Source organism: Elephantulus edwardii, unplaced genomic scaffold (assembly GCF_000299155.1).
Source record: "Elephantulus edwardii isolate Elephantulus edwardi_28Jun2011 unplaced genomic scaffold, EleEdw1.0 scaffold00249, whole genome shotgun sequence".
In the NCBI taxonomy this organism is placed as follows: domain Eukaryota; kingdom Metazoa; phylum Chordata; class Mammalia; order Macroscelidea; family Macroscelididae; genus Elephantulus; species Elephantulus edwardii.
The window spans coordinates 2,588,995-2,615,369 of NW_006399999.1; the positions used below are offsets into that span (position 1 = coordinate 2,588,995).

The window sequence follows — 26,375 nt, forward strand, 5'->3', positions numbered from 1 at the left end:
GGATTGATTCAGTGACTGGGGTAATCAGGATGGGAGTGTCAGAGGCAGGGCGATTGGCACAGGACAGAGCAAAGTTTAGGGCTGTTGTCGTTATGAGTCGCAAGCAACTCGATGGCACATAACAAACAACAACAATTAGTGAGCTGTACTGTTGTTTTCTGTCTGGCTTTGTTCTCCTTGTTTTGGAAAGACACACCCAAATACTTGCTATCTCTTCTCCTCCTACCTGATTGGGAGACCAGCCAGAGGTTGCTGGGAACCGAGGTAGAGAGGGCTTTGTGACAAATGTAAAATACAATTAGCCTCAGATGTCTTTACTCTCCTGTCCAGGGTGGCGGTGGCAAAAGAGGAAGTCAAATCTGGGCCCAGGGGGATCTCCCAGCCCATGTCCCCCTCTGATTTCCTCGACAAGCTTATGGGACGAACATCTGGATATGATGCCAGGATTCGGCCCAATTTTAAAGGTAAAAGAATTCATCCTAAAAACAAAACCAAAACCACACTCTTCCTTCACACCTTTTGGGGATATACTACCCAGATAGCTCTAATAGTTCAGGAGACAACTTTCCCACTAGTCCTTGGGGCCTTTGGAGCTGTCTGCTTTCTCCCAGCAATGTCCTGGCCTGCAGCTCTAGGAGGGAGTCCTGGGATCTGCTCCCAGCCTCCTGGAATATCCTACCAATGAGCTGTGTTCTTCTGCCCTTAGGCCCACCTGTGAACGTGACCTGCAACATCTTCATCAACAGTTTTGGCTCCGTCACTGAGACCACTATGGTAAGGGGTCTCTCTGCTCCCCACCTCCACTCCAGCGTCAATGAGAGAAAAACCAGTTAGCAAGCCTTTCTTCCCTCTACTTTCCTCTCTCTCTTTTTTTAGTCATGGTTAAAGTCATACAGTGTCTGGAATTGGTCACAGAGAGGTCATCTTTCCAGAACCATAGGCTTACATGGCTAAAGAGAAGCAAGTCTAAGTAGCAGCTAGGCCACTGTGAAGCTGGCACAGTCTTTGAAATCTGAGAGTCCTAGGTTCAAATCCTGGCTCTACCACATAGTAGGTGTGTGATCTTGGTAAGGATATTTCAATTTCTATTTGTTTCTGTTTTCTCATTTCTAAAATAGGGACTATAACAGAGTTGGTGAGAAAGAGATTTAGATGAGATGTCTATATAAAGAAAACTCTTAGCAGATAATAATAATATATATATATATATATATATATATATATATATATAATGCACATAATAAGTGAATGATAAAAGTGCCTTGTTTCCACTCACCTTTGCCACAGCAACCCAAGGCAGATTCTGTCTGTAGTGGAAAGTGCCCACTGTCTCTGATAAATGTGTTCCCATTTCTTTTTTCATGGCCCTCCTGCCCATATAGGCTTGCTGGGTCTGTGGGAATAACACTACCAGTAATGCACCACTTTCTGTCCCTTCCCAGGACTACCGGGTGAATGTCTTCTTGCGGCAACAGTGGAATGACCCACGCCTAGCCTATCAAGAATATCCTGATGACTCATTGGACCTGGATCCCTCCATGCTGGATTCCATTTGGAAGCCAGACTTGTTCTTTGCAAATGAGAAAGGGGCCAATTTCCATGAGGTGACCACAGACAACAAGTTACTGCGCATCTTTAAGAATGGGAATGTTCTCTACAGCATCAGGTGTGCTTGGGCCAGGAAAGTGTGAAGCAAGGGGAAGAAGTCAGATATGGACAGATGGGTGAGAAGAGAATCTCCTGTGCTGGGCTAGACCCCAGGAAGCCATTGTCTTTTCTTTCTTATTGTCCCCAACAGATTAACTCTCATTTTGTCCTGCCCGATGGATCTCAAGAACTTCCCCATGGATATCCAGACCTGCACAATGCAGCTGGAGAGCTGTAAGTGTCTTGAAAGAGTTATAAGACAAAGCCAAGAATACTCACTAGTCAATCCCTCCCCATGAATATCTGAGACAGGAAAAGGGGAACTCATAATGGAGAGGGACTTAAACAGTCAAACACAAAGTCAGTTCTTGGTGCAAATAAGATTAGGAGTCAGGACTCCCTAACACTCCGCACAGCAGGATTTTCCATCTCCACAATACTTGCTAGTCTGGTTGTTCTGCAGGGCCAGGGAATGGGAAGGTGCCAGGCCTACATACACATGTGCTTGTGCTTGTTGTGGAGCAATTTAAGAGATACCCTTCCCTTTTTTCACAGTACCTGAAGTAATTCTATCTTTCTTTAGTCCCCCTGAGTTAACACAGTGAAGGTGACTATAAAAGTGTCAGTGTTAACAGGAAAGGGAAACTCTCTAATCCTTGATTATCCATGAAAATAGATCACCTCTGTAGAGGGTCGGGAGAAGACTGTTCTCAGCATAGGACAATGCTCAGGGTAGAGGTGAGAGACAAAGGCAAAGTCTATTAACTCTATGACAGAAGTGCCAGCCAGAAAGGGCTGCTCAAAGTAAAGAAGTGGCAGGGGATGAAAAGGCTAGACCGCCACCTACTTCAACTCTTTCTCTAACTCCTGGGTAAGTTGTAATTGTAAGATCAAGAGAAAGTTATCTGGTCTTCAGAGAATGTTTGGAAGACTATTTCCAGAGTGGATACAATATGATAAGTTCTTTCGAGCTCATAAATCACTTTCACATGGAGATTCTCAATAGCCCCTTACAGCTCTGAAAGAAAGGTAGATTATCTACTAGTATCCTCATTTTACAAATAGGAAAGTGGCTTACCCAAAGTTATACAACCACTTGGGTCAAGGTTTTTCTTTGGCCTTGGTCTTGATGTCTCTGCTCCTAATTTTGCCTGATATATCTGAACACAGTCATGATAGCTAGCTATTTGTGAGCAACTTGACATGTTCAGATGTTAGCTCTCAATTTGTCCAAATTCAAGACCCAGGATAGTACTCTGTTGTGCATCCATTGTCCCATGCATGACTAGCAGGATATAAATAGTGTTTAATTCCCTTGGGTGAAGTGGCAGAAGCCCTGGTTTTGAGGCTGGCTAAGCCTCAAAACATGTGGTTTGTACACATGCTCAGTCCTTTGGGTTTGAAATATGGCAGAAACTTCCCAGCTGGGTTCCTTGACATTTTTCCAACCCTCCTGACCTGCTTTCTAGGTCTACAAAAATAATTTCTCCTTAGACTTCTCTTAGGCTTGAGAACTGGGTATGACAAGAGTCTGAAATCTTCCTCATTTCCTTAGTGAGGGGTGGGCCCATGATACAACAGGTCAAATCTCCCTTTTCAACGTGAGCAGTGTGAAGCTCCTGAAGCCTAGGTCTTCCTCCTCATCCCATGTTTCCTGCCAGTTCTGATCCAACTTCTGACTCCTACCCAACAACCAAATTCTGTAGCTCTGTCATCTCTGTCATGTTTCAGTTGGCTATACCATGAATGACCTCGTGTTTGAGTGGCTGGAAGATGCTCCTGCTGTCCAAGTGGCTGAGGGGCTGACTTTGCCCCAGTTTATCTTGAGGGATGAGAAGGATCTAGGCTATTGTACCAAGCACTACAACACAGGTAAAAATTCAGAATTATTATTGGCTTCCAGAGAGGAGGGAAGTGGGGCAAGGCAACCTGTGCCAGATATAGTGGTAAGTGCTTCATATATCTTATCTCATTCCAAAGGCACAATAAACCTGTAAGGAAGGGATTATCAGTCCTATTTTTCAAAATGGGATAATTAGGGTTCTAAGAAGTCATATCAATTGTCCAAATCACAAAGCTAGTAAATAGTGGACTCAGAATTTTAATCTAGACCTAACATGCTGTAGAGCAAAAAGGCCTGTGTCAGTAAGTGGCAGGAAGGAACCCATCTTAGTGTGGAAATTGGGGAATAAACACTTTGGAGTAGTCAATGGCTACACTGGATAAAGAGAGAACAGAGCCCAAAGTTCTGGCCAGCTTACTATCCACACTGCTGACCGCAACTATCACTGCCCAGGTCTCAAGAACTGGCTTGCTTTTCCAGGTGGGAGACATGGGCCAGAAGGTAGGAAAGGACTGCTTTTCTGGCCTAAACATCTGCTCCCTACAATATCCCTTAAAGCTGCTAGTTCCTAGTTTCCTCTATCAATTTGTCTTGGAGTATCTAAGAACCTCAGCAGAGGTAAAAGACTGAAAAGGGGAGAGAGACTCTGAGTTCTTTTCATTACTGATAGACTTTGGGACTGTCCTCTGAATGTGTGTGTGAATGTTTATGAGGGTACAGAGTAGGAGAGAGAAATTTAGAAATTTAGTATTTAGAAAGTTCAAGGAGGAGTGGAAATCACCGTACCCTTTTGGGGGTAGAAATGGCTATTTGTATGACACTCGTTTCCAAACTTTGATGTGAGGAACATAGTTTAATCTCTTAGAACCTCAGTATCCCTGTCTGTAAAATGGGAGATACTATTATTAGAGTTGTTGAGGGATTAAATAAGATGATATACAAACTGTGAATGGCATTGTTGGAGCTTGATAAATGTGAGCTATAAAGATTATCATTAATTTCTCTTTATACTTTTGCTATGCATATAGTCCAGACCTAGACAAAGGTTCCATTCCAATACCTTCATTAGAAACTGGTTCTAGAATAAGCCAAATATCCTTTCACCCATCCCCATTTTCATTATTACTGCCTTTTTTGATCAGTGTCTATATAAGGTACTCATTGGTCAATTATTTTCAGAAGTAGATTGTCAGATGCTTCTTCCCTGTCTGTCTCTGTCTTAACAAAGATGTCTCCTTGAGGAATAAGGTATACCTAGCCCATGCCATGGTGTTTTAAATAGCTTCATATGCTTATAAAACATAGGACAATCAATAATAAAATCTGGATAATTTATTTCTCTGAATTACAATGTTGGCAAGGAATAGTTACTATGAACTGCCAGAAAAATGAACAAATCTATCTTGGAAGAAGTCCAATCAGAATGATCTTTAAAAGTGAAGATGGCAAGGGGGCCTGTTAGCACCACCAAGGAATAATCACTCGGAGTGGAGTGTGTCCTTTTGGACCCAAGCTCCCACACGATGAAACTCCTTGAACACTAGGAAAGGTCAGAATGTGGAGGTCTCCAGAGAACACTGGGCTTACAGATGCTAAAAGAAACAAGGACTTTCCTCTGCAACTGAAACAGAAAGAGGACCTTCCCCTTGAACATATATCCTGAACTTGGCCTTGTGTAGCCTTTTAAAGTATAGGAGTAGTTTTGGTCTGTTTGAGGCCTCTACTGGTAATATCTTTGCAAGCATCATTAGATAATTAAGAATTTTGGACTGGAAGAGTGAGGTGATACTCTGATTGATACCTAAAATGTGGGAAGTTGTTTTGGAACTAAATAACACAGAAAGTCCAGAAAAACGTTAAGGTAACTAACAGTAAAGGAAAATCATTATAATACTTTGCATTGTCTTCCTGAGCTGCCCTTTGAAATCTGTTCAGCTCCCTTACCTCAGTATTTCTTCCCCTTGTTTTAACTTGTTTTCATTCTAATACAAGTTTCAGAGTCTCTCCTGGCATCCATTTTGGTCTTTTCTTTCTTCCCTGTCTTTATCATTACCTTTTGCTTTCTTCATCGATGATGTCCTTGATGTCATTCCACAACCTATCTGGTCTTCAGGAATTAGTGTTCAATGTGTCAAATCTATTCTTAAGATGATTTTAAAATTCAGTTGGGATACAAGTGGGCCAATAAGCAACATCACGACAGATGGAAAAAAGACTAAAGTTGTCAACAATTTCATTTTACTTGAAACTGGCTGTCAAGAAATCAAAAGCTATGTTGCACTGAGGAAATATGCTGTCAAAGACCTCACTCCAAAGTTCTAAAGAGTGAGGATATCAGTTTAAAGATTAAGATGTGCCTGCTCCAAACCATGGTATTTTGAATTGCTTCCTGAAATATTGGACAATGATTAAGGAAATGAAGAAGAATTGATGCCTTTGAATTGTAGCATTGGGGGAAAAAAAAGAATTGAATATCCCATGGGCTGTCAAAGCAACAGTTCTTGAAAAAAGTGTAGCTACAACGCTCCTTAGAAGCAAGGATGGTGAAATTTCATCTCACTTACTTTGGACATATTTTCAAGAGGACCAGTCCTTAGAGAGAGATATGCTAGGAGAAGTGGAGGGTAAGTGAAAGATAGAAAGACTTTCAAGAAGACAGATTGGCATAGTGACCATATCAATGGGTTTGAGGATATCAGAGATTATGAGGATAGGGTAGGATTCAGATTGGTTCTTCACAGAGTCACTGTGAATTGTAGTTGACTCAATGGCACCAAATACCCTGAGAGAATGAGAACTGAAGCACAAATGGAGATTTGTACACCAATGTTCATATCAACGATATTCACCATCACAAGAACATGGAAACAGCCCAAATATCCAACTACAATGGAATGCATAGAGAATTTATCAAACATTCACATGATGGAATACTACGCAGCATGCAGGAGTAGTAGTTTTGTAAATTACTACCTAGCTTGGGAGGGGCTGGAGAGCATTATGGTAAGTGAACAAACTCAGTCTCATAAAGACAAATACTGTATAAGACCATTATTATAGAACAAGTATGAGGATCCAAGGTGGGGAGGGTGTGAGCAGAGGGGTGAGGATGGGGGGGTGCTTAATCATAGGGTCACATAATTTGATGGGTGGAGGAAGGGGTGGTTAAAGGAAAGGGGAAAGACCCAGTGTGAAAAACAATGTATACGAACTTTGTAAATAAACCAGTATAAAATTTTTAAGTCTAGATTGCCTTGAAGAGACTGTTTGGTGGCCTTCTACATGTCAGAAGCAATTCAAATGAAAGGAGAATTTCAGCACCAGAGATAAGCACAGACAATGAGAAGCAGTAACAGAGAAACAGCAGCAGCAGAACTAGGAGACCTGTGCAGAGATAGAGACCACAAAAGATGGCATGGGAATTGACCCATTGAGCAAGAGAACTGAATGTCTTCCAGCAGGAGATTTCCTAGTGTAATAGAGTACATTTCAGCACTTGTTGGTGAAGCTGGGCTTGCCCTCCTACAGAGTTAGAAAGCTGAGTGCCTTTGAGCCAAAGTTTACTGGCAAGTGAGATACCTCTGTAAACTTAACAGCCAAGCCAAAGAACTTTGTCATTTGCTGAACAGGATAGAGACTAGGCTGGCCTCTTTGCCTATCTCAAAGGATAAGGCTATTATCTCTGGGGTCTCAAAGTAGGGCCTTTGCTTCTGGGATCTCTAGGGATAGGGGGAGAGTCACAGTTTCCTAAGTTTCAAAGAGTTACATCTTTGCCAACTTGGTTCCAGAGTATGGGGCTACCTTTAAGATAGGGCCACTGCCCAGAGTTGAGGGAGCAGGATTGTCATGCCCCAAAGAGCCTTTTGGAATAGAGAAAGTGGGATTACCACTCAATTGGATTAGAAGAATGGGGTCACCCAAAGCTGAGAGGGCAGAATTGTTCTCTGAGTGAGCCTGAAAATCAGATCTGAAGCTGAGACCGAGGGGCTCCTATCCCTAAGCACAAAGATAGTGGCCAAGACTGAAAAGTCTGGAGGACAAAACCATTACCTAGATGGTCTCAGAGAATAAAGGATTATTTTAAGCCTTGAGGGCTAATGTAACTGGTTATGCTGAGTATTTGACTTGCTCGGTATCTGTTGTCCTTTTGTTCCCTCTAATTTATCTAATTTGTAATGGAAATGTCTACTTTGTGCCTGTATCCCCATTGTACTTTGGAAGTGAATAACTTACATTCTAGATTCATAGATGAAGAAGATTTTGCCCCAGGACAGATTTGGACTTGAAGTTGATGTAAGACTTTTGTGAGGATATGATGGGATAAAAGTATGTTGCATGTAACAGGATATGAACTTTGAGAGGCCAAAGAGTGAAATGTTATAGGTTGAATTGTGCCTCCCGTCAATGATATTATGTGGAAAATATGTGATGATGAGTCCCCACAGCCAGATAAGGCAAATAGTTATATGAAGATTAATGGTGGAATGCTGCACTCTTTAATCGAATCACAGCCCTAAATGGATGTAAGGGGAGTTTCCCTGGGGTGTAACCTTTTAACACCTCTTATTTCACCATTTAGGGAGCTCTGGTAGTATAGTTCTTAGGGAATTGCACTGCTCACCCAAAGGCAGCACCTTTTTGTTAGTTACTATCCACCAGAAGCTCCAAAAGAGAAAGATGGACAATCTTCTTGTATGATTTACAACCTTAGAAAACCCTCTGGAGGGTCTATGAGTTGATTTTAAATATGTTAAAACTTGACGGCTATTATGTTTGAGGGTTTTTTTGAGATCTTACTGGTTTGTTCTATCTCATTGCGACTCTTTATCACCAGGCTTCCAAGGTAAGGAGGAGACTGTCTTTCTCTCAAGGAGCCATTGGTGAATTCAAACTTCTGAATATGAGTAGCCTTTGGGTAAGTTGCACAACTTGCTATAGGCTACTTCACAAGAGCTCCTCCCTTGGTGATGCTGGAGAAGTGTATTGAATACCCCATAGACTTCCAAAATAAAAAACCAATCTGTCTTAGAAGAAAAAATGATTATGAGAATGAATTATGGTGGTGTAGAAGAGTATTGAGCATCTCATGGACTGCCAAAAGAACACATGAATGGAACCAGGGTGCTCCTTAGAGGTAAAGACGGTGAAACTTAATCTTACATACTTTGGGCAAGTTGTCAGGAGGGGCTAGTTCTTGGGAAAAGGGATCATTCTGGGAAAGGTGGAGGGTCAGAGAAAGACTTTCAACAAGATGGACTGGCATAGTGACTATAATAATGGACTTAAGCATGCTGGAGTTTATGAGCACAGCACTTAACAACATTTTAATCGAGATCAAAAGGGAGGAAATAGAACACAGGCATGGGGCCTTCAGTACAACAAAGAAATAATTGCCAAGAGTACAGTGAATCTATTTGTATCTGAGACCCATCATGTCAAAACTCCTTGGCAACAAGGAATGCCAGAACACACAGAGGTCTTCAGGAAACACTGGGCCTACAGATGCTAACGCAAACAAGGATTCCTCCACAACTGACATAGAGAAAAGGCCTTCCCCTAGTCTTTATATCCCGAACTTAGACTTCTAGCCTCTAAACCTGTAAGAGAATAAATTTCTGTTTGTTAAGATAGAACTTTTTTTAAAAAAAATTATGATGTTGAGATTTTTATCTCATATATTTTAGGTATGTGAGAAAAATAAAATACTTGGTAAAACAGAAGGTTGATTAAAAAGAAGACTCTCAACAAGATGGACTGACAGTGCAAAAGTTTGCTCAAAAGAACAATGATTATGATGATGAATTGTGGTGTTGGAGCATAGAACTGAATATCCTATGAACTGCCTAAAGAATGAGCAAGTCTATATTGGAGGAAGTGCAACCAGGGTGCTCTTCAGAGGCAAGAATGGTAAAACTTCATCTCACATACTTTGGGCATGTTGTAATGAAGGACCAGTTCTTAGAAAAAGTCATCACACTGTGAAAGGTGGAAGGTCAGAGACAGAAAGGAAGATCTTCAACAAGATGGATTGAAAAAGTGACTGTAACAGTAGGATTGAACATATCACTATGAGTCCTACTCAATTCGATGGCACCTAACAACAACATGAGGAAAGCACAGAATCTGCAGTGTTTCATTCTCTTGTACAGAGGGCTAATATGAATCCATACCAACATGACAGCATCTAACAGCAACACTTTCAGTATTATTATAAATCTTGTCTTTAGCTATCTTTGGGGATTGGAAACATTGCATATAAACATCAGCAAATGACTATCTAACACCAGCAAATTATGGGATGCAATAATGTATATAGTGGAAAAAACCAACATAAATGTGACTCATGGTAACTCAAATGTGTCCTAAACTGGGTATTACATGTACTAAATACATGCTGATTTTGTGAAAAGAAAAAAAAAAAAGAAAGAAAGAAATTCCTGTGGTGGTACAAACAATCAATAAACTTTTGCTAACCAAAAGGTTAGCAATTCAAATCGACCCAGAGGTGTCCAGGAAGAAAAGCCTGACAATCCACTTCAGAGGGAAAACATCAGCCATAAATAAATAACCCTACAGGGCACAGTTTTACTCTGATACACATGAAGTCTCTTTAAGTTGATGTTGGCTACCACACTGCAAGTTAAAAACAAAACAGTTGTTTTGGGAGGTAGGATGGAAGCAGGAAATATGGGTACCTAGCAAATGCAAGGGGTCTGGTGGCATAGTCTGTAAAGAATTGTCCACTCAAAGACAGGAGGTTCAAATCCATCAGTGGTTCCTCAGGAGAAAGACTGGCAATCACCTGCCATGTAATTTACAGCCTCTGAAACCCTGCTGAAGAGTCAATGAGTTCGAGTTTTCATTTGAGTAAATGCATGTCATGACAAGAAACCCAGGAAAAGGTTCAGACAAAGTTGACTTTGGCAACAGTAAGACATTACTGCATTACACACATGATCAATCATTGGTGGAATCACTGGCCATGAGGAATCAGGTAGGCATAATAAGGGTAGGCCTAGGCTAGAATAAAATAAGAATGCACACATATTTCCCTTTTTGCTTTGGTTATTCTAACCCTCTGCTTCTGGAAGAAGCTCTGAGGGAGTATCTTCTTAACCTTAAATATGTGGGAAGGTGAGGAAAGTGAAGATGGCTGGCAGGAAAGACTGAGCAGTGGTACATGTGCCTCAATCTAATGCACTTTTTTTTTGGTGGAATAGAATGCTGATGCCTAATGCTTCATGGGAAACCACTGCCAACTGTCCAGAGCTGGTTTCTGTGTCATGCACTGTTTCCAGATATTTGCTACCTGGCTGTCCTCCCTTGCTCAAGACACAGGCAGCATTTATCCTAATGAACTAAAGAGCTCCTGGGGTAGTAGGGAGTCCAAAGAAGTCTGCTGAGAATCCAAGATTTTTTGTTGTTGTTGTTGAAAGTGATAACAATAGTAACAGTTGTCCATGTGCTATCTCATCTAATTCTTAGAATAGCCTAGTGCTGGAGGAGATATCATTACACCATTTTCCAGGCAAGGGAAATGAAGTTCAAGAAGGTTAGGTGTTTTATGTCACAAAGCTAGTAAGTGGAAATCTGAGGATTCAAATCCAGGGGATTTGGCTCTACAGCCCTACTGCTCTTAATCTGTTTACTTAATCTGCTTGTATGTGGCAAGTTAAAGTAGTCAGAGCCAGACATCAACTCCCTCATGGTTGTTCTGAAAGTTTCCTTAGTACACACATCTGGCACTACCAGAGGCTGTTTGAGAAGCTGGCCATTGACTGGCACAGTTGAGGTGTCCAGAGGCAGGACAACAGAGAAAAGTAGCCTTTGATTCTGACCCTTTATGAACAGCTGCAGGCTGAGGAGCTGGGACCTGATACCCCACCTCTTTCCTTGCAGGGAAATTCACCTGCATCGAGGTGAAGTTTCACTTGGAACGGCAGATGGGCTACTATCTGATTCAGATGTACATCCCCAGCCTACTCATCGTCATCCTGTCCTGGGTCTCCTTCTGGATCAACATGGATGCTGCCCCTGCCCGTGTGGGTCTGGGCATCACCACCGTGCTTACCATGACAACTCAGAGCTCTGGCTCCCGGGCCTCTTTGCCCAAGGTGAAGAGACGTGTAGAGAATTTACTTGCCATAGAGCTCTCCATTTTCCATTCACCCCCTTCTCCCTCATACTCCCCATTCACCTTATATTTAAGGTTGAGAAGAGCTCCTGAGTAAAAGCAAGTGTCCTCCATTCTCTTTCTCTACAACATGTAGAAGTTCAAGTTAGGGATACTGTCTGGCTAGAGGAATACAGAAGACACCTGCTTGATTTTTACTTCTTCCAGAAGTCCTTTCTTCAGATCCAAGGTTAAAGGGTTCTTAGTGAGTAGAATGAGGGAATGCAACCCAAAGATGTAGAATGACCTTCTCAACATCATACCCTACGAGAAACCAGAAACAGTAGCAGGATTTTGAACTCACATCTCTCCTCTCAATTGGTCCAAAATTAGATACTATGACAAAGAACTCTAGAAGATAGTGTCCATTTGTCTGAGATGAGACAATTCCAAGGTAGCACATAGCAATTAAAGTTAGTGAACTCTAATCTGCTGGGCCCTGGTGATGTTTTGATTACTCAGAGATATTTGTGCTGATGGAAAGGGGCCCAGTATTCCCTATCTTATGTCTTCATGTAGAGAATTTATAGAGGTCATTTCAAAGCCCTTATAGTCAGCAAGGTTCTGAGCAAATCAGGGAGTCATTCATTCATTCCATATATATTTACTGTGCACATGTTCTGTGTACCAGACACTATACAAGGACATAGAGAAATGATGAGTTGCAAATCCTACAGAGTTTCTGTGGATCTTCCAGTGAACAGATTTCTTCTTGCTCTAGTTGAGTGAGAATCAGACCCTGTAATCTCCCATCTCCTAGTGCTTGTTCCATAGTCAAATGGAGGATTTAGAGGTAATCTGTGATATCTACAATGAATTGATTAATTTCCCATTTAACGGGAATGAGAGTATAGAGTAGGAATTAAGAAATCAGGCAGATTTACATTTAAGTCCCAGACTCACCATCTATTATTAGTGAATTTTAGGGGAAAAGAAGGAACAGTGAACCTTAGGGAACAATAGCATTATCTCTTCCATACAGTTATTGTAAGAAATAAATGTGTTAACACAGAATAGTATTTGGCTCATAGTAACTATTCAATAAATGGAAGACCCTTAATGAGATGGATTGGCACAGTGATTACAATAATGGGCTTGTGATGATGGTTCAGGATAGGGCAAGGTTCAGATCTGTTGTTCACAGGGTCACAGTCAACTCAAAAGCACCAAACAACAGCAACAACAATCTGTTTTTGTCATCAGATGTCAGAGTAGAAAGATATGAGTGATGGACTTGAGCTAAAACAGCTAGTGTTGTTCCCATCAAGCTCTTGAGTTGATGGAAAACCCTAGAGGTGGTCCAAAGTCCCATAGAAATAAGTGATGACCATGCTCAGATTAGGATCATGGGTTCCAGAAGTTGTCAGAGATCATGTTTTGTAAATGTGTTTTCTAGATATACTAAAGGGAGTTCTGGTGGCTTGGTGGTAAGGAATTGTGCTGCCAACACAAAAGCATGCAGTTTGAATCCACCAGCTGCTCTGCTGAAAAGATAGGTGATCACTTTCCATGTCATTTACTGCCTCTAAAAACCTGATGGAGGGTCAGGAAGGAGTTGATTCTGACTCAACAGTACATAACAACAACAAGGTATACAGAGATATTGATGAGGTGTTAAAAGGCAGGTAGGGCCGGCAGGTAGGGCCAGGCTGGGCTACAATGACTATGCTAGGCTAGTTGCCTTGGATCAAGACCAATGCCAGACAAGCAGTTCAGACTCAAGAATTCTGCCCTACTTTATTACCACTGCCACACCTGGAGAAGATTCTTCTCTTACATAGGAAAGTAGTGCAGTGTATGCCTTGTTCTTGACAAGAGAACTTCCTTTTCCAGTCTCCTCCTGTGAACAAATACACTCCATCTGCTCCCAGGAATCACTTTGTTTTCTCACTTGGATGAATTCCAGAGATATTTTAGGGGTATGTATTATTAACATACTGATTTCTAAAAATAATTGCTTTCTGGCACTTAATGGTGTCTTTTTCTGCAATGGCCCAAAGCCCTTCAATACTTCTTTGCCATGAAGTAATTACTGATCTTCATAGTATCTACTGAACAACCCTAGAGAATATGCAGCATGGGACTGTAGATGGTGAATGAAACAGAATGACTTCTTAGCAGTAGCAAAGTGGAGACACCAAGGGACGCATAATCAGGGATACCTAGCAACTCACCATTACTACCTCATTGGAATGGCTTTAAAGGAGGTAGTGCAGGGTTTCTTAAGCTTAGTTGTTGTTGTTGTTGTTAGGTGCCACTGAGTCACCTGCCACTCAGAGTGATCCTATATATAACAGCTCTAAAGCCTGCCCTGTCCTGAGCCAGTCTGACTGACTCCAATAATTCTTACCCCCCTTATCCCAGTTACTGTATCAATTCACCTCACCTGGGTCTTCTTCTTCTGCACTGTCCCTCATAGACATATGCCCAAGTGTGTGAGATGAAGCTTCAAAATCCTAGCCTTCAAGGAGAAACTGCTTTCAATCTCTCTAAGACAAACTAAACTGTTTTCTTGGCAGTCCATGGTATGTTCAAGACTCTTCTCTAGTACCATAACTCAAAGGCATTGATTCTTCTTCTGTCATCCTTAGTCATTCTTCAACCCTCTGATGCATAGCAAGTAATTGCAAAGACCAAGGCCTGGACCAGGCACACCATAGTCTCTACACTAACATTTTTGCTTTTCAGTACTCTGGAGAGGTCCCTGACAGCAGATTTTCCCAGTGAAATTTGTCTTTTGACTTCCTGGCTGCTGGTACCAAAAGTGTTGATTGTGGAGCCGAATAAATTGTAATTATTAACAACCTCAATATCTTCTCCATCCATCATGGTGCTGCCAGTCAGCCAAGCGGTGAGAATCTTTGTCTTCTTGATGTTGAGCTTCCATCCATATTGAATACTGCAGTCCTTGAGCTTCTGCAGCAAGTGCTTCAAGACCTCCTCAGTTTCAGCAAGCAAGGTTGTGTCATCTGCATAATGTAGGTTGTTGATGAATCTTCCTCCAATCCTGATGTCACATTCCTTCTCATAAAGCCCACCCTCCCAAATGATCTGTTTTACATATAGATTCAAAAGGTATGAAGACAAGGATGCATCCCTGATGCATCTTTTCTGATCTTGAAACCATGTGGTGTTTCTTTGCTCTGTTCTGAGGACTGCTCCCTGATCCATGTATAGGTTTTACATAAGTACAATCAAGTGTTCTGGGATTCCCATTCACCTCAAGATTAGCCACAATTTGTCAGGATCCACACAATCAATAAAACACAGATAGACATTCTTCTGGTACTCTTTGCTTTCAGTCAAGATCCATCTGACATTGGTGATAGCGCCACAACCGCTTCTAAACCAAGCTTGTATTCCTGGTCGTTCTCTATCAACGTACTGTTCCAGTAGTTTCTGGATACTCTTCAGCAAGTTTTTGCTTGCATATGATTGAGTGATATTGCTTGATAATTTCCACATTCTGTCGGTTTACCTTTTTTTGAAATGGGAATAAATATGAATCTCTTCTAGTCAGTTGACCAGGTCATTTTCCTCCAGATTTCTTGGCACAAACTGGGCAGCACATCCAGGGCAGCATCTGTTTGTTGAAATATGTCAATTCCTGGGGCCTTATTTTTTGCTAAGTCCTTCAAAGCAGCCTGAAATTCCTCCTTCATCACCATTGTCTCTTGATTATATGTTATTTCTTTAAATTCTTCTGTGTCAGCCAATTCTTTTTGGTACAGCGACTCTGTATACTCTTTCTATCTTCTTTTTATGCTTCCTGGATCAATCAATATTCTACCTATAGCATCACTGAGTTCTAGCTCAAGCTCAGTACTACTGATATTTTGAGCCAGAAGATTCTTTTTTGTTGTAGGGGAAAGGGAGTGTCTTGTATATTTTAATATGTTTAGCAGCATCCTTCTTCCTCTACCTCTACACTTCCTCTATATATCAATCACATCTCCATCGAAGATGTGATGATAACAAATGTTTCCAGACACCACTAAATGCCATGTAAGGCCAAAATTCCCCTGATTAAGGAATGCTGAATTAAAGGATGTATACAGTGAAACCTCTTTTACCTGGAGTCTGCAGTACTCCAGCATAGCAGAAGCTGGAGAAAAAGAGTGTGAGGGAGGGAGCCTTGTGGGGTGAGCTCAGAAGCTCAAAATTATTTAGGGAGTTAATTTGGCTGAGGCGATGAAAAGACCTCATAAAACTGAAGTCTGTCTTCTCTCCTGGCCCTACTCAATCAGTCACAAATCTATCCCAGGGGAGATATGACTATTCAGCCATCACAAAGGAAAAGTCCTTAGAGGCAGCAAAGGCAAATGGTAAAAGTAGTGCACTAGGGGTTGAATAGGTGAATATCAACAGAGCCCTACAATTAGAGAAATGACCCAAGAAGGAGGTGGTTGATACTCCCTCATAACTCCATTCATTCCTCAACAGTGACTCTCAATGAGAGCAGGAGGGAAAATTCTAAGATCAAAGGAAGAATAAGACAGGTAGAGAGAAAGGAAGGGACTTCTAGCCTGTCTGTGAGACTACAGCCTACATAAATGGGAATGCCACAAAACTAGAAGCCCAGAACTGCTGAGTTCTAGTGCCACCTTCTCACTGGGCTTTCTTCACCTTCACCTTTGGTCTCTGAGCATTAAATGTCTTCATTTGTCTCATATGTGAATAATAAGCCTTGCCTGACTATCATGGTGGCTATGAGGACCATAGAAGATAACAGGACATGAAGATAACTGGACTCCTGTTTATTGCTGGTTTATTGCAAGAAAGAGAAGAGAAGAATGATAAGAAATAGAAAATGAGCAGAAGGGGAAAGAAAGAAAGAAAAGTAGTGTAGACCGGTTGATGGAAATGGAAGGTGGAGAGTGCAGAGAGGTGAAGGAAAATGGGTAGCCCAATCTCTTTAACATGAGCCTTCAGATAGTGGGACGTATTATGGACAGCTTCTTTAAAGAGCAGAAAAAAAATTCAGAATAAAACTGAAGAATAACAGACAGCTAGTATGGGCTGGCAATTCACTGGTTAGGCCATGGGCAGACTCTGAGAAGGTTGATTGTTCTGATGGTGGATATTGTAGGTGTCGTACGTGAAAGCAATTGACATCTGGATGGCCGTGTGCCTGCTCTTCGTGTTTGCTGCACTGTTAGAGTATGCTGCTGTCAATTTTGTCTCTCGTCAGCATAAGGAATTCATACGACTTCGAAGAAGGCAGAGACGCCAACGCATGGTGAGTGCAACTTGGAAGGGGCCTACTTCCCTTGTACTTGGGACTCTTTCCTCCTTACGGACTCTTTCCTCCTTACTGAACCTCACACAGACCAAGATTCAATCTAAGGCTACACTGGGGGGGGGGGTGTGGAGCCTGAATTCTAGCCCTAGGACAGCCTCAAATAAGCGAAGGACTTTAATCTCTTTGATTCAATTTGCTTATCTGCCCAATAATTGTAAAGGTAACATGTTGTTATTGTTAGGTGCCTTCAACTCAGAACCAGCTCATAGCTGACCCTCCCGGGTGTTTTCAGTGGCAGTAAATCCCACAAGAGGAGATTTCCTATTCTTCCTCCTTGAAGTAACTAGCAGATTTGAAAGGTGTGCCTTTGGAATTGCAGCATAGCTTCTTAATATTAGGCCACCAGACCACTGGGATAGTGAATAAAAACATGGGCACAGTGACAGGCACATAGTAAGCACTAAAATGATGACTTTATCAAGTTAGTTAAATAAAAGGGCACTGAAAATTAGTAAAGGGTTTCCTGGCTCTCCCCCAATCTAGGAGGAAGTTTCCTAGGTTGTCATATACAGATTAAGGTTGAGAATGCAAGTGGTTTTCTAGGGGGAGTACATTATAAAAGAGTTCCCTTAGCTCAGCTGGAATTGAAAAAAAGTTACTTGTCTCTTGTGACTGTTCATTTTCTTCTTCTTGGTCTTCACTGAGTGGTCTTCACTGAGTGATTCAGAGTTGTCAGGCTTGAGTTGTTCTTCTCCCTCACTCTTGTTTGTTAACCTCATTTCTTCTACAATTAAGTTACCACTTGGGGAAAGATAATAGGAATCTTGTTGTCATGACAACAGAATACCTTTACCTCCACTCAGCAGCTCAGACAATAGCGCTAGTGCAAGGCAAGTTGTCATGACAACTGAAGCGCCTGGGCCATTCTCACAGAAGCAAGTGCCCAATTAAAAGCAAAGCTGAAAGCCCTTGCTAAAGTCCATACTGGCTGCTTCATCATCTGAGCCAATTTTGGTCTGTTCAACTCTGGCTCCTTGTTTTATGTCTAGTTTAGGGGCTCCAAAGACACAGTGGTAAGGAAACAATAAACTGAGCCCACTGTTAAGTCTCGAGTCTGGCCCATTTGGGCCACTCTGTTTTTCCTAGCACCCCACTCACCAGCTAAACTGCTCAGGTATCCTGACCTTGTGCCTGCACCAAGAGTGTTTCACAAACTATCTCTAGGGTTTCATGTCTTTGTTCAATTCCCTTCCTACTGAGGGTAGGGCTCCTGTATGATCTAGTTGATGTTGACTGCCTTCAAGTCAAGCATGACTCAAAGGCTTGAAGTCTCTCTATAACTATTGATATTTATCAAAGTTCATAGAGTTTCCGGAGGCATGTTGTTTAGGAAGTGGATGCCACTCCTGCTTCCAAGTCTAATCTAGTAGTTTGTGCCAAATTCATCCGTTCTTTTCTTACTTTAGTCCTTTAGATGGGCTCTAGACAGCTCGCCCTCTAGTGGCATGATCTACAACTGCAACTAATGGAGGAACACTCATCAGACCTCCCTAGTACTCATCCAAGAGACTTGAAAATCTTTTCTTTACTCTTTTTTATCATACGGCTCTGGTGGCCTAGTGGTAAGAATATGTGTTGCAATCCTGAAGGCATGCAGTTCAAATCCACCAGTTGCTCCACTGGAGAAGGATGGGCAACCTCCTCATATTTGATTAACTACCACTGAAAACTTGCTGGAGGGTCAGCTATGGGTCAGTTCCAATAATCCACTCTGGTAGCATGGAGTAAGAAACTGCACTGCAATCCCAAAGCATATAGTTCAAAGCCACCAGCTGCTCCAAGGGAGAATGATGGGCAATCTTCTCTTGTGTGATTAACTGCGTCTGAAAACCTTCTGGGTCAGTTCTGACACAATGGCACACAACAACATCATCATCATACACTCAGAAACTCTGGTCAACATTGGGCTGCTAATCAGAATGTCAAGAGTTTGAATACACTAGCCACTCCACAGAAGAAAGGGTGGTCTCCTCTCTACAGATTTACAGCCTCAGTAACTTTGTGGAGGAACAGTTCTACTCTGTTCTATAGACTTACTGAGTGGGAGCAACTTGTTAAACAGAAGGCTTAAGCCTAAAGCTAATATTTCTGTCAAGTTGATTCCATCTCACAGCGACCCTGTAGGACGGAGTAGAACTGCCTCCTTAGGGTTTCCAAGGCTGTAAATCTTTAGGAAGCCAACTACCTCATCTTTCTGGTGGGTCCAAACCACCAGCTTTTCAGTTACCACTCCCATGTTTAATCCACTGCATCATCCAATCTACCTAACAGGGGGCTATTGTTGTTATGTGCTGTTGAGTCAATTATGATTCACAGCAAGTCTATGAACAATGGCTCTGAACACCTTGCCCTATCCGAAGCCAACCTAACCATCTCTGACACACCTGACGCTACTGCCACAGTCACTATCTCACTTCATCTTATCAATGGTCTTCCTCTCTTGTGCTGGCCTTCCAAGCCTGATGCCCTTCTCCAAAGACTGGCCCCGACAAGATGCCCTAAGTATGTGAGATGGAACAGAGGACTACAAAGACAACATAAAGATTTTCAAAAGGGGCAAAAATGCAATACACTCTTTTACTAAGCAAGCTGTGCTTTACCTTCTCTTTAGCAGTGTTAATCCAGTTCTTGCAGATATCAAAATCTTATTTCAACATCTACCTTAAAATGAAAGAGTGAGTGGAGTAGAGGCGGCGGGGGAAGATGGCGGCGAATGTCCCACAGCGGGCCTGGACCGTGGAGCAGCTTCGCAGTGAGCAACTGCCCAAGAAGGACATTATCAAGTTTCTCCAGGATCACGGTTCAGATTTGTTTCTTGCAGAACATAAGCTATTAGGAAACATTAAAAATGTGGCCAAGACAGCTAACAAGGACCATTTAGTTACAGCCTATAACCATCTATTTGAAACTAAGCGTTTCAAAGGTACTGAAAGTATAAATAAGGTGTCGGAACAGGTGAAAAATGTGAAAGTTAATGACGACAAACCCAAAGAAACCAAGTCTGAAGAAACCCTGGAAGAGGGCCCACCAAAATATACAAAATCAGTTCTTAAAAAGGGAGATAAAACCAACTTTCCTAAAAAAGGAGATGTTGTTCATTGTTGGTATACAGGAACACTATAGGATGGTACTGTTTTTGATACTAATATTCAAACAAGTTCAAAGAAGAAGAAAAATGCCAAGCCTTTAAGTTTTAAGGTTGGAGTTGGTAAAGTTATCAGAGGATGGGATGAAGCCCTCTTGACTATGAGTAAGGGAGAAAAGGCTCGCCTAGAGATTGAACCAGAATGGGCTTATGGAAAAAAAGGACAACCTGATGCCAAAATTCCACCAAATGCAAAACTAATGTTTGAAGTGGAATTAGTGGATATTGATTGATCTAAACAAAGATTAAAAAAAAGGCACTGAATAACATTAGTTGGTTACTGTTGTGTTTAAGACAGATTTCAAGGAGTCAAGTTGAAATCTGTTTACTTGCTCTTCATTTTTGAGAAATGTATCCCTGTAAGTCTAAAGTATTTTACTATGACTCTCTAAAATATTGGTTAAAGAAAACATATTTTCTTTTTACCCTGTGTTGTAAACCAAACGGCTCAATACAGATTTATTCACTGTCTTAAAAAAAAATAAAAATGAAAGAGTAGGCTGCAAACCAGTCCAGAGTCCAAGTTGATTATGTGGATGTTCCTTCAGTTACTGCAAAGCTACCCCAGGTTGACACTCATCCCGCTCCCTTCCTGTCCCATTTCCAGCCCCAACTGTCCACTGCATGCCCCCTCCTGCTCATAATGGAGTCTGTCATTATCAGGGCTTCATTATTAACAAGTTATGACAACTACCTGTGACCAATTTAGGCTCCTGGAGCCTGAGGCTTACTATTGATGTGAATGAAACCCTCCAATCAGAATCCAAGCCATTAGTTGTTTTTCTTCTTGAGTATCCTAAAACCACTGTAATCCCAGTGGAGTGGTAGCATGAATCCTAGAGATCAAGGCTGGACACATTGATAGAGGTGGCCTATGACTAGATCTTCTGCCTGAGCCTTGTTATTCCACCTGTTGTTATTGCTGCTGCTTTTTTTTTTTAACTGACTCATAACTGACCCTCTAGTGGGTTTTTAGAGGCAGTAAACCACAAGGGAGGAAAATACCTATCTTCCTCCTGTGGAGCAACTGGTGAATTTAAATTTCATGCCTTTGGGATTGCAGCACAACTTCTCACTATTAGGCCACCAGAAACAAAAATCCTCAGCCTAAGAGAAGGGATGGGATGGAATCCACCACGGAGCTTTTAGCCAGTAACAAATTAGAGGTACTCTAGGGGCCAGTCAAGGTGTGTCCAGCTTCAGGCTTAATCCTATTGTTTTCTAATCTTTTCTCAATCACCCATCTCCATTACATAGTGTTCATTTTTCATGTCTGCATTGTTCTTGGATGGCATCATGTGGATTTGGGCTCATTTTGGTTTTGTTACTAGGTGACATTGAGTTGACTACAACTCAAAACAACCCTAAGAACAACAGATCTGAACCTTGCCTTATCCTGTGCCATCATCACCATCTCTGATATGCTCCAGCCTATTGTTATAGTCACTGTGCCCATCCATCTTGTTGAGGGTCTTCCTCTCTTTTTCCTAACTCTCCACCTTTCACAGCATGATGTCCTTTTGCGGCCTCTCCTGACAACATAACAACTCAATATGTCAGAGAACTAACTGTCCTAAAGGTTTTCCAAGCCAGTAATCTTTCTGGGAGCAGACCATCAGGTCTTTTGTCCCATGGAGCAACTGGTAGGTTCTACCTAAATACCTTTTGGATGGTAGCTGAGTGCTCCACCAGAGCTCCTACTGTGTAATGAATGGATTAATTTTCTTCCAATTCATTCCTATTTTATCTTCTAAGATAGTCTGTAAGTGTGACTGAAAAAAGATTTGGCTCTTTTTAAAATAACGTCAACTGGCCCCGAAACCAAACTATAGACAAGGCAGCCATGCAACCTAGCCTAACAATTCACCTTTGCAGGCTATTTGGTGAGGGCTCACTCTTTAGCTGGGCAAACAGAAAGCCTTTCTATGATCAACAGAGTAACTTGAGAACAGAAATAAATGTCAGAATACTGCCATGTCCTTGTAGGGTCTTAGTCCCAGAAACAGGTTTGTTTGTCTTCATCTCTCAACAGACTCTTCCCTACCTCCACATCCTCCCTCCTACATAGCATTCCAGGCCAAGGTTGGTTTTGGATTCTGTCCTTCCAATCCTTTATCTTGTACATTATGTTAAGTGCTGTCAAATTGGTTCAGATTTATAGCAACCCCATATACAACAGAATGAAATCCTTCCTGATCCTGCACCATTCTCATAATCTCTGATATACTGGAGCCCATTGTTACAGTCACTTCATCTTCTGGAGGGTCTTCCTCTCTTTCACTGACCCTGTACCTTTCTTGGCATATTATTTTCTGGGGTCTGGTCCCTCCTGAAAACATGCCCCAAAGGATATGAGATGACATCTCACCATCCCCATCCTTGTTTCTATTCTATTTCAACAACTATATACAGGACCAAGTGGTTAAATCTCCAGCATCCATCCTCAATATAGACCCAAAGTCAGAATTTAGCCTAAATAGATAAATCCAGTCCCCACCCCTCAGATTTCAGGTCACCACAATCAACACTCTTGGCACCTGCCGTTAGGAAACCAAAAATTAAATTGCATTAGGAAAATCTGCTTTCAGGGACCTCTCCAGAGTGAAGAGAAGGCTGTCAGTCTAGAGACTAAGGTACACCTGATCCAGGTCACTGTCTTCCCAATTACTTGCTATGTATCAGATAGCTGGACAATGACCAATATGGCAGAAGAAGAGTCAATACCTTTGAATTGTGGTGCTGGAGAAAAGTAGTGAACATACTATGGACTACCAAGAGAACTAACCGGTCTACCTAGAGAGGGTGAAACCAAGCTGCTTCCTGGAGGCTAGGATTCTGAAGCTCTTTCTAATATACTTTGGGCATGTAGCCAGGAGAGACCAGTCTTTGGAGAAGAATATCATGCTTGGAAGGGTCGAGGGACAGACAGTGCAGGATAGAAAGACCCTGGATGAGACGGATTGACTCAGTAACTGGGGAAATGGGGATAGGTGTGTCAGAGACAATGAGGTTGGCTCAGGATAGAGCAGGTTCAGAGATATTGTACATAGGGTCACTATGAGTCTTAAGCAACTTAATGGCACATAACAAAAACAACAACAACAAAAACCCACTGGAGGGCCAGCTATAGATATGTTCTGACTCAATAGCACATAACAACAACAGCACGGCAAAATATAAGACATCCTAATGGTGCAGTGGTTAAGCACTCAATTGCTATTTGAAAGGTTGACAGTTGCAACCCACTAGTCACTCTGCAGAAGAAGTGACAATCAGTTTTCATAAATATTTAGCCTTGGAAACCCGATGGAGTTGTTTTACTCTGTACAGAGTCCTCATGAGTCAGCCACAATCACAACAGTTTTTTTGCTTTTTTTTCCCCCCAAATGTCAAAACTTGCTGATTTACAGAGAAGTACAGATACCTGCAATTGAGTAATCACACTTACCTTAATCTGAACAGCTGCTTAGGATCGTCTGAAAGTTTTAGAATGTTTAGCTTTTAGTCAAGATAAATAATTTGCAAAAGATATTAGGTACAAAGATCGCTTTGAGCCAGCTCAATGAATAATTATGTTATCCATACACATACAAGGAAAACCTGTTAATACGACTATTATTCAAATATACACTCCTACGTCTAGAGCAAAAGAGGAAGAAATGGAAAAGTTTTACCAAATCTTGCAGTCTGAAGTTGACCAAACATGCATTCAAGGTATGTTAATGGTAATTGGTGGTTGGAATGCAAAAATTGAAAAGAACGATTAGTCAGAAAATACAGGCTTGGTGATAGAAATGAAACTGGAAATTGAATGATCAAATTTTATATTTTCAATGACTTATTCATTACAAATACCTTTTTTAAAAAACATAAATGACAATTTTACACATGCACCTCATTTGATGGGCTGCATAGGAATCAGGGTAACTACATCTATAGAAGGAATACTTGGAAAAGCAGTTAAAACTAGGCCATCAATTACTTATGTGCAAGTTCAATTTGAGGCTGAAGAAAATTAAAACACGTCCACAAGAACCAAAATACGATCTTGAATCTATTCTAGCTGAATTTCAAAATCATCTTAAGAATAGGTTTGTTGCCCGTCAGCTTCGGTCTATGCTGTCCCCTCCCCAAAACCCATCACTGCTCACCAGTGCATGGCTCCCACTCTGCTCGGAACCCCCCACCCGCACCGTGACCCTGCTACTCTCGGGGCCTCCCCGACCCCATCCCTCCCGGTCTGTCCCTCTCCTCTCTTCGCTCTGCCCCTCCCGGGCCACAGCTGCCGGAGAATAAATTGCGATGCTGATGCTGAAAAAAAAAAAAAAAAAAAGAATAGGTTTGAAGCATTGAACACCAACAATCGAAGATCAGATGAGTTGTAGGATGATATCAAAGATACTATCCATGAGGAGAGCAAAAGGTCATTACAAAGACAGAGGAGAAAGAAAGAAGAGAAATGGATGTCAAGAGACTGAAAATTGTACTAGAGCATCAAGAAGCCAAACAATGGGAAAATATGCCAAAGTAAAAGCTAAACAGATTTCAAAGGGCAGCTCAAGAAGACAAAGCAAAGTATTATAATGGAATGTGTAAAAAGCTGCAACTGGAGAATAAAAAGGGAAGAACTTGCTCTGCATTTCTCAAGCTGAGAGAACTGAAAAATTTAAGTCTCGAGTCACAATACTGAAAGATGCTATTGGCAATATATTGAATGATCCAGAGAGCATCAAAAGAAGATGGAGGGAATATACAGTCACGGTACCAAAAATAACTGACTATCGCTTCTTGGCCTTTTGGCTAAGATCAAAAAGAACTGACTGACACTGAAAAGTTTCAGGAAGTAGCATATGAGCAGGAGCCAATGATAATGAAGGAGGAAGATGAAGATGCATTGAAAGGCACTGGCAAAAAATAAGGGTTCAAATTTATTGTTCACCATGGGCTGTACTTGACTCAATGGCACCCACCAACAACAACAACAACATCAGTGAGTCTGTTATCCAACAGGAGAACTAATTCTGCAGCTTTTGAGAGCCACTGAAGTAAAATTCACCAAGTTCAAATGTCTCAGCTCTGCTGTGTAATGGCTTCATTGCTCTGTTCATTTTATTTATTACTAGTCAGAGATAACTTGACATTGAGATGCCTATAAACCCCTTCTACCATGGATTGGCACTACACTGAGTCTTAGGTGCTCTACCATCAACACCCTTGGCACCAGTAATCAGATTTATTGCATTAGGCAAGTCTGCTGTTAGGTATCTCTCCAAATACTGATGAGCAATGATGTTAGTTTGAAGAATAAGGTATACCTGATTCAAGCCATCGCCTTTTCAATTGCTTGCTATATATCTGAGAATTAGGATGACAGAAGAATTGATGCCTTTGAATTGGGGTTTTGGAGAAGTGTACTGACTATCCCACAGACAGCTAAAAGAATAAACAGATATGCCTTGGGAAAAGTGCAGCCTTAATGCTCCTTTTTAAATATATTCATTTCTATATTGTTTCCTGTTCCACAAAATTTAATAGATGTGGTGTCAATTTTAGACAGTTTATGTTTTATAGTATTTAAAAATAAATATATATTTTACCCAGTCATTTTGTTGTTGTTGTTGTTATGTGCCCCTGAGTCATTTGCGACTCATAGCGACCCTACGTATAAGAGCCCTAAACGCTGTTCAATCCTGTGCCAACCTCGCGGTCTCAAACACACTCATACCCACCACTCCAATCACAGAAGCGATCCATCTCATCGAAGGTCTTCCTATCCCGCGCCATCCCTCCACTCTCCCAAACATGATGTCCCTCTCCAAGGACCAGTCCTTCCTTGCAACATGCCCAAAGTATGTCAGACAAAGCTTCAGACTCCTTGACTACAAGGAGCATTCTGGCTTCACCCTCTTCAAAACAAACCTGTTTGTTCTCCTAGCAGTCCATGGTATATTCAACACTCTTCTCCAGCACCACAGCTCAAAGGCATCAATTCTCTTTCTATCATCCCTATTCACTGTCCAACTCTCTGATGAACAGCATGCAATTGCAAAGACTATACCCTGGATCAGGCGCACCTTAGTCTCCAGCCTGATGTCGTTGCTCTTCAGTATTCTTGAGAGGTCCCTCACAGCTGACTTTCCCAATGCAATTCATCTCCTGATTTCCTTGTTGCTGTTAGCAAGAGTGTTGACTGTGGAACCAAGTAAACTAAAACTGTTAACTATCTCAATCTCTTCATCATCCATAATGATGCTGCCAATTGGCC

General features: G+C 41.6%; 1 protein-coding gene and 1 pseudogene across 1 annotated transcript in view; both read left to right on the top strand.

Moving 5' to 3' along the window:
• Positions 1 to 26,375, top strand: part of GLRA4 (glycine receptor, alpha 4) — a 33,237-nt gene that overhangs the window by 5,824 nt on the left and 1,038 nt on the right. Inside the window, exons 2-8 of the mRNA XM_006899253.1 lie at positions 331 to 464; positions 707 to 774; positions 1,443 to 1,666; positions 1,799 to 1,881; positions 3,379 to 3,519; positions 11,390 to 11,604; positions 16,753 to 16,902. Coding sequence (XP_006899315.1) covers positions 331 to 464; positions 707 to 774; positions 1,443 to 1,666; positions 1,799 to 1,881; positions 3,379 to 3,519; positions 11,390 to 11,604; positions 16,753 to 16,902 — 1,015 coding nt within the window. The remainder of the gene's footprint in view (positions 1 to 330; positions 465 to 706; positions 775 to 1,442; positions 1,667 to 1,798; positions 1,882 to 3,378; positions 3,520 to 11,389; positions 11,605 to 16,752; positions 16,903 to 26,375) is intronic.
• On the top strand, positions 19,669 to 20,343 carry LOC102872786 (annotated as a pseudogene).